Here is an 8,599-nt window from a genome sequence, read left to right as displayed (position 1 = left end):
AGATTCCGGGGGGTGGGAGGGGGGGGATCGTCGGGGCGGGAGAAGCGGGACGTGATGGAGCCGGTCCCGTGACTGCCGCACGCTGCGCTCGGGCTGCCGAGGCTTCCTGCGGCAGAAGCGTCGGGCGAGGCCGGGAGAGCGCAAAGCAACGAGGCTGCAGAAGCAGGTCGGGCTGGGGTGCGAAGGGCTCTGTGTGTCCGTCTTCTCCTGTCTGGTTCTACCCGTCCGTGGACACGGAGCCGTCACGCTGGGGCCGTTAGGAAGTCAATTAGGAAACTAAAAATACCTAGACAAGCCGGTAAAGATCGCTGCTGTCCGGATGCGACGGGAAGGTCCCAGGGAACTGAAACGACCACGGTCCTCCCTTGACGTGTTTCTCACGTGACTCACGATCGTCTGACAGTTCCCAGGGACCCACGGTGAGCACCGGACACGGGGCCAAGGACAGAGGGGCGTGAGGCTCAGTCAGGCGTCCTTTACCACCGAAGGCTTAACAGTCCAGTGAGGAAGCTGAGACCCATGAGAAACGCAAGGACAAAGCCCGTCTCAAACACCGGCAGAGGGACGGTGGCACAGAGAGCCAAAGCCGGATGAGTCCAAAGCAGAGGCGAGAAGGGCGGTAAATGCAGGGGACGCGGGGACCGCTGAGGGTCGCAGAGGGACAAAAACACTTGAGAGAAGAGGCGGGAGTTGAGCGAGGTTTTCGACTTCGAGCGGGCCCTTGCTACTCACGGTGCTGCCTGCAGGTGAGCAGGTCTGCTGCCTCACCGGGGAGCCTGTTAATGTGCAGAGTCCGGGGCCGCCCCAGACCTGCCGCATTGGCAACGGCATTTTAACCAGGCCCCCGGGTTTGTGGATGCAGATTAAAGTGGAGGTGTCGTTTGCAGACACGACCGATGGTCGGGGAGGAGGGGGCCGTTTAATTAAAAAGTTAAATGATGTCTTCGGCATTTTCAGAGGAACCAGGTGGAGGAAAAACGGTGCCCTCCACATGGGGCCCGCGCCCTCCCGTTTCCGCCGAGCCTCACCGATGCTCTTCTTGAGGCTGTTGTAATAGTCGTTCTCCTTCTCCTCCAAGAGGACGGTCACCAGGGGCTCCAGCGAGGGGTTTATCAGCAGCGCGTTCGAAATCAGCTTCGAGACCCGAACCATCACCTCGCTGTCCTCCGGGGCGATCATATCTTTTCGGATTCCATGGGTCAGGTAGTAATAGTATCTCTTCCATAAACAAACCAGCGGGAAGAAAGAGGTCATGACCGGCGGACGGTGTCCCACCTGCGACCCGCCCTCAGTTGCCACGGGGCCCCGTTCGCTCAGCGCCCACTCTCTCCCTCCCATCATGCGCCGCGATCACGCCTTCTGGGCCTGTGACTTCACCCTCAGCGCCCTAAGATCACTGGCACGTTTTCCCCAAGACTCTGGAGGGTTCGACCAAAGCCAGCGAGATTTCGGCGGGGTAAAAGGGAGGACTTGTCAGATGGAGACAGGAGCGGAGGAGTGGGTACTGGGGCCAGGGACGAGGCCACATAATCAGATGAGCTTTCGATGAGAAAATAATAAGGAATGGAGGAGACAGACATACTGGAGAATGTATTTCTCGTCTAAAGGAGGCAGCTACTTCTCAGCTTCAAATATCTTAATTTTTTCAAGAGAGGTTAGAAATTTAGCTTCTGTGAGATTTGCTTTATTTTCCGAACATATCTATAGGCCAAATTCAGTTTCTAGTAGGGTTGCCAGATAAAATACAGGACATGCTGAGACACACTTATACTCGAAAATTATTCATTTTTTCAAATTCAACTGGGTGTCCTGTTTTTCTGTTTCATTTTTGATTTTCCAAATCTGGCAACCCTAGCCTGCAGGTCATCACCATTTTGCGACTGATATTCTAAGAGGACGGAAAGGCATTGATTCCTAAGACCGACTGAGAACAGAGAATTCACACGCACACACACGCGCGCACACACACGTTCACTCACTCCGGGCGTTGGTGACGCTGCTGTTCAGAATCCCTGAGAGGCCAAGAGCGAACGGAGGGAAAGGAAGCAGCGAGACCGTACCTCCAAGTCTGATTTGGACGGCTTGGGTTCTTTGCTTTCAATTTCCATCTCCTCCTGTAACATCACACGAATCTGTTCTTCGGGACTCATCGGTCTGCTTCCTGCGGCGGTCTGAGGGGCCATCGCCTCTTTCTTCAGGAAGCAGGACACCGAGCTGTTGCAGACCAGCCTGGCTCTGAGAAGATGACACGGCTCAGCCCTGGGCTCCATGCAGAGGTGCCGTGGGCTCAGGCCTACTTCCTCCTACCGGCCCCTCTCCTCCGTGTCGCCTAGCAGCGGGGTGTTTGTGGACTTCACTGCCGACCTCTAACCACGGAACACCTCATAAGTACATTAGCGTCGGTTTCGCTTAGCTGGTTAGCTTATTTTTATTTAGAGCCTAAAAGTTTTTAGGATTCAGGGGATTCGAGGAAAAACTCCAGTGGTTACTGGGCATCTGGGAATGCTCTGAAGCCAAGAGGCAGGGCAGGCCCCCAGCGAGACCACAGCCCTCTTTGGGTCAGCCCCGTGTCCTGAAATCCCCTGTCCCCACAGCGGCACCTTACCCGGGGAGATCCTCTTTGCCTCTGGGAGAGAACTTCATTTTCTTCTTGTTGGGTTCAGCTGAGCTTTTCGTTGCTAGAATCGTGGAGAGACAGACCTCAGTGATGGGCAGTGGCCTCGGGCCGCCCTCCATCCGCAGGGCGTCTCTCAGGAGCACGTTAAGGCCGTGGGCTTGCTGCGGCGGGGTGAGGCGGGAGACGCAGGCTCCAGTCCCGCCTGTACCACCGACTGCCAGGGTAGCCCTGAGCAAGTGACCTAATCACCCCAGGCCTCGGCTTCCCCAGCTGTGGAACAAGGATTCACTGAAGAGCAAATGACCGAATCGGAAGATATAATTCAAAAATTCACTCAAGTACAGCGCAGAGAGAAAAATGATAAAGTAGGAGAAGTTTGAGATAAAGTTTGAGAAAAACTCACAATAGGAGTTTGATGCGGAGGGCAGACTGAAAAAAGCTCTAACCTCCCACAGCCCTCTCGTCTCCGTTCGGCGAGTGTTAGTAACTGCCTTCTCAGCTCACTCCCAGCCCCGAACGCGGTTTTCTGAACGTCAGGGCTATTCGTGTTTCAGACTTTTCTTTCAACAGACTCACACTTTTACACATAATATATTTATTTTAAAGGGAATGTTATATGCTTATCACAAATAGGAAAACCGGTATCATTTGCAATAAATATAATTATTGCAAATAGAGAAACAATATTATTTGCAATAAACAAACAACAACTTACAAGTAAATTCAATAAATGATATAAAACTCTATGATTAAGCTCTAACTAGATGCTGTTTCTTAGGCCTCTGGCCTAAGGAAATGAACGAGCAGTAGAGAAGTGTTAAAGACGTGCTAATATTAAATTGACATTTTGAGAGAATCAAAGAGAACTGAATACTCAAAATATATTTCAAATTCCTACTTTGAGCTCCTAAATCTACTGCAAATATAACAGCAATGAACAAAATTCTCATTAAAAATTTTTTAAAAAACCAACAACATTGCATCATTCAACAAGATGCTCTTATATGTGGACCAGAAATAAACACAGTATGAAATAAAAGTCATGACACCGGCTTCTGGGTCCAGGGCAGGCAGAAGGAGGTGTTCACTTCCCAGGGAAGGGATAGGATCCAGGAGCACACCATGCTTCTGGGGGCGCTGGAGCCAGGCTCACGGCGTAAATCCAGGACTACAGCGAGCCTGCTCTACCCGTGAAGACGGGATAAAGATTTATCAGCACCGTCATGCAGATAAATCACTTGGAGGATTCCACTCACATGGTGACCAGAGATGGCAGAGAAAGACCGATCATTACTGGCCAAGACCCACACTGACTCAGAGACCAGATCTACGGATCTCTAATTATCACCAAGCCACCACTCTAAGACCTGGTACTTACGTGGGGTCCTAAGAGGCCAGGTGATGGCATAAGGGGGGAAAAAAAGCTAGATTAAGAAGGATCGAAAGAGTACAACCAGTGTAAATATGATTACGGTTATATGTGAGACCGAGCAAAACTAACCAGTGGTAACAGAACTCGGAAAGTGGCTACTCCGGGGTGGGAAGGCTTTGGGTAGGGGGAAGAACCGACTGAAAAAGAGCACATGGGAGCTTTCCGCAGTGTCAGAGACGCCCCGGCTCTCATTCGAGTGATGGTTACACGGTACAAAGAACGGTCAAAACTCGCCAAACCGAACACTTAAGATCGGTGCCTTTTACTGTGTGGGAATTACACACCTTAACCCAAAACGAGGACGGCGCATGCAGCAACACAGGAAAAGGCTCTCAACATGAGATTCCAAGCCAAAAACACGAACGCATGAGGAAAGCCACTACTGAAAAGAATAGCCAATAAACGCAACCGCCGGGAATTAGGTTTACAAATGGAAAAAAATGCAGCAATACCAATATTGTTCCAAGATAATTGTTTAAGATGCTCCAAGTGAGGCAGAAAGGGATATGCCCATAAGAATAGAATGAGAAATAGGCGGGCGAGGCACCTTTAAGCAGGAACAATTAGAAAATCTGAAAATGAAAGATATTGTCATTGAAACAAACAAAAAAAACATTCATTAGACATGATACATTCAAGACGGAACAGAGCTGAAGAGCAAATGACTGAATTGGAGGAAACAATTGAAAAATTCACCCAAGTACAGCGCAGAGAGAAAAATGATAAAGTAGGAGAAGTTTGAGATAAAGTTTGAGAAAAACTCGAAATAGGAGTTTGATACGGAGGGCAGACTGAAAAGCTCTAACACGCATCTAACAAAAATTACTAAATACCCTTAGGCAGATTACATGCGAACCTGGAAGGGCGAGGGGTTAAATAGATTAATCCGTACGAAGTACCATGGCCAGCAGCTTCCAAGATGGGCCCGGTGACCCCCGCCTCCTGGCATCCTGCCCTTGAGAAATCCCCTTGAGTGTGGGCTTGGCCTAGCAACCCGCTTCTAATAAACAAAATATGGCAGAAGTGATAAAACGACCCTTCCCAAATGAAGTTCCAAGAAGACCGTAGTTTCCGTCTTGCTGGGTCTCGTCCCTCCCTCTGAGGGGAGCCAGAAGTTATGTCACAAACTGCCCCGTGGAGAGGCCCCCCCCCCCGCCCCGGCCAGAAACTGATGTGTCCGGCGGGCAGGAGTGGGCCCGGAGGAGGAGCCTTCCCTAGTGACCTTGGCCTTGGCGGACACCTTGACTGCTTGCCTGTGAGAGACCCTGAGCCAGGCCCGCCCAGGTCAGCGCTGTCCAGGGTCCTGACCCAGAGAAAAGGTAAGCTAACATGGGGCGGTCGTTTCGCACCGTGCAGTTTGGGGGCGATTTGTCACACAACGATCGATGACGTGAGCGTGTAGGGAGCAGTGCTTGGCGCGGGGCGCCATCGGGTCTGCGGGACGGGAAATGCGGTGTCAGCCGTCACAGACGGATGAGGAGACTGAGGCTCTCCGAGGCGAGCCATGGTCGGGGGAGCCGGGGCCGGGCCCCAGGATCTCGCTCCAAAGCCCATGTGGAGCTCGCGGGGCGCACCCCGCGGTTACCTGACGACAGCCCCTGGACGAGCCTCTCCCTGGGGACGCTGACGGTGACTGGCTGGTAGACCTTCAGCAGGTCCTTCAGCTTCAGGTCCTGGGCCGTCAGGGAGTAGTTGTTGGCGATGGAGTCGCTGGGCCCGCGGTGGTGCTGCTGCTCTTTGAAGGGCGCGGCCAGGGTCCACGACGTGCGTTGCATGAGCGGGGGGTGAAAGCTGTGCGACATGACGGTCTGCGAGGGGAGACGCGCGGGGACAGGGGCGCGGTGAGGGGCCCCCGCGCACACTCAGCGCACACGCTTCCCGAGCGGGCGCAGGGTGCACGTCTGTGACCACTGCGCGCGCGACCTCTGAGGGCAAGGACAATAGCCGCCTCTCAGGAAAGAGCAAGTTTGCGTGCTCAGGGAATTTGCTTCCACGGCCTCTGTCCCTCACGGACAGGGCTCTAAGGTAGAAAGGCTGCCTCTCATGTTACAATCGAAGCTGCGGGAGTCTGGAGAGTTTAAACAGCACAGCGGGACAATGGCCACCAGGCTCTAACTCGGCCCTGTGCTGCGGCACGGCTCTTTCTGCCTCGCCGCTGCCGCTCCTCCTGGTGGCGGAAACGACCAGGGCCGCTCATCCCCCTTGTCAAGTCTCCACTGTTCCTGCGCCCCCCTCCCCCCCCCCCAACGATCCCAGCAGAGTCGCGGCGGCCAGGAACACATACCTGATAGAGCTCAGATGGCTCCTCGTTCGCAGAGGCCGGCAGAGGGGGCAGCTCCGGCCGCATCTGGGAGTGGCTCATGTGGTGTATCGAGTCACTTTTGGGGATCTGTGGGGGAATGGGAACAGCCGCTCTTCAGGGATTGGGGCGGACTGCCAAGCCCGTGGGCCGGTGAGGAGCAGAGAGGTCTCCCGGGAACAGCTTTGGGCGCAGAGTTCTGCCCGCAAAACTTCTTTCTCGGCCCCGTCGACTGCGGAGGGTTCATCTTGTTACTCAACGAGCCGTCTCTCCTCCAGCTTCTCTTCCTTGGCGATCCCTCTATGAGCAAATCCAGATACTTCCCCCCACACGCCCAGACACCCTGAGATGAGCCGAATGCTGAGGATACCCCCAGCTCCTCCTGTGTCGCAATTAAAGGGGTCGACTTAAAAAAAAAAAAAAGCGACTCCCGCACTTCACGTATACAAAAGTCCAAGCGGAAATTTGCTCGTGCGGTGGCACTGGCATTTCATGTGTGTTTAACACACATGCGCGAGCGACTCTGCACTTCCTGTGAAAAGGAGGAAATCGTGTGAACGTGTGGGTGTCTGAGTCCGCCCCCCTCAGCGAGCGCGTGCTCGGGAAGCAGGGCTGAGCCCGTGGCCAGCGGAACCGGACACGACGCGGTGCTGAGTGACGCGGCGTGCTTTCCCTCCGATGACCCACCCGGCCGCCAGATGCAGGACGGCCACTTCACCGGGGATGGCGATGGAGAGACTACCACTTGTGCCCACACCTGAGCAAAACTGCCGGGCCAAACTTCCTGGGAGGCGTTGCCGAACCGCATGTTAAAGATGGGTCAAGGGACTTTCGAGGACGACTTTGGCTCTCTCTGGTTCTTCACCCACCATCAAGGAGGATGCTAACACCATTCGGGCTATGACCTCGGACTGCACTCCTGTGTCGGATGAGGCATCGGATCAATCCGATTTACTTTGGTTGGCAAATTCTGCCACATGGGGTAACTGGCGATGGGTAGAAGGGCAGCGGGTAAATGAGTCAGATGTTAGCCACCCTGATGCACCAACCAACCCCTCCCCCCTCAACGTGATGAGTGTGAGACACATGGACCTTATTGTTTTCCAGCTTAGAGAACTTGCTTGGTCGATTTAAATCGCTGAGTCTGTCTCTCCGCTCTTGACCTCGATTTAAAAGATCTAAGAATTGATGATCCTCTTTAAGAGCCCCTTCTTTCACTACTGAAATTAATATCAGATCTGCCTTGTTACGAAAACACCCAGCATTAACTGGAAAGGACCCTGGCCGTCCGCAGCAAGTACTACACCATCCAAGGTAGATGCAGGTGGCGGTACATGCCAGGGTACAAGGTCACTCACGACTTCCTTCGGGACCCCAGATGTACAGCAGATACTGATTGATAAGTGAGGGCTGTCTGTAGTTTGTCTTTGCAAGGAAGAAGGTTTTGTGCTCAGCAGAAATCTTCCCCTTGGCCTACCTTTTAAATTTGTTTCAAAGAAAAATCGTCATCGAAAGAGCGACAAGCAAAACTCGCGGATTTCAGACATCTTGAGTAATTTACAACAAGAGCTTTTTGCAGTCGAGGGGGATGCTAACATCATTCGGTAGGGGTCTTGGCATTCATGCTTCTGCTCATGATTCAGGGTAAACCTGATTTCAGTTCGGACCCCACCTGGGAAGTTCTCCTTCCTACCAACATAAGAAGAATAGAGCCCTACTGAACCTCGCTGGCTCTGCTCCAATTTCAGTCCATGTTGTACAGATGGACCATCCCAGGGTAGGGCATGTGACACAGGTCTGGCCAATCAGAATGCTCCATCTGCCTAGACACAGCGATTGGTTCAATAAGAGACAGACGTGTGACCCAAGTTGGGCTGTTCAGGGTCCTTCCTCACACTTTCGCTAGAGAAAGAGGCACTCGCCACAGCCATCTTTGCCTTGATGTGGGAAAAAGCCTTCCTTGGAATGAAGCCAACGTAGAAGAAAGCAGAGCCACCAGGAGGAGAAAGACACACTCCCAATGACATCGGCTGGACCCCTGGATCCATCTTGGGCTTCTCAGTGGAGCCCACTGATTGCCTGCTTGGGTTTGAGCCTGACTGAATTTTATTTACGTCCCTCCATACGAGATGGTCATCCAAGGTGGGGAGACAGAGAGACAGCCGAGTCGTCCTACGAAAAGATAAGCGACTCCCGGGAGAATAAAGAAAGCAGAGCAGCAACATTTTGCAAGAAAGCAAACCGGCGTGAA

The 8,599-nt window shown here is 53.0% G+C and overlaps 1 protein-coding gene across 3 annotated transcripts in view; it reads right to left on the bottom strand.

Moving 5' to 3' along the window:
• DNAH3 (dynein axonemal heavy chain 3) overlaps positions 1-8,599 on the bottom strand; it is a 115,262-nt gene that overhangs the window by 100,966 nt on the left and 5,697 nt on the right. For all 3 annotated transcript variants that reach the window (XM_016155487.2, XM_016155485.2, XM_016155488.2), the window contains 5 exons: positions 6,334-6,438; positions 5,635-5,857; positions 2,606-2,678; positions 2,061-2,235; positions 1,029-1,218 (listed from right to left, as the gene is read on the bottom strand). In XM_016155487.2, coding sequence (XP_016010973.2) covers positions 1,029-1,218; positions 2,061-2,235; positions 2,606-2,678; positions 5,635-5,857; positions 6,334-6,438 — 766 coding nt within the window. The remainder of the gene's footprint in view (positions 1-1,028; positions 1,219-2,060; positions 2,236-2,605; positions 2,679-5,634; positions 5,858-6,333; positions 6,439-8,599) is intronic.

Source organism: Rousettus aegyptiacus, unplaced genomic scaffold (assembly GCF_014176215.1).
Source record: "Rousettus aegyptiacus isolate mRouAeg1 unplaced genomic scaffold, mRouAeg1.p scaffold_m13_p_8, whole genome shotgun sequence".
In the NCBI taxonomy this organism is placed as follows: Eukaryota; Metazoa; Chordata; class Mammalia; order Chiroptera; family Pteropodidae; genus Rousettus; species Rousettus aegyptiacus.
The sequence above is the reverse complement of the archived record's forward strand: the minus strand, read 5'-3'. Positions and strand labels throughout refer to the sequence as shown.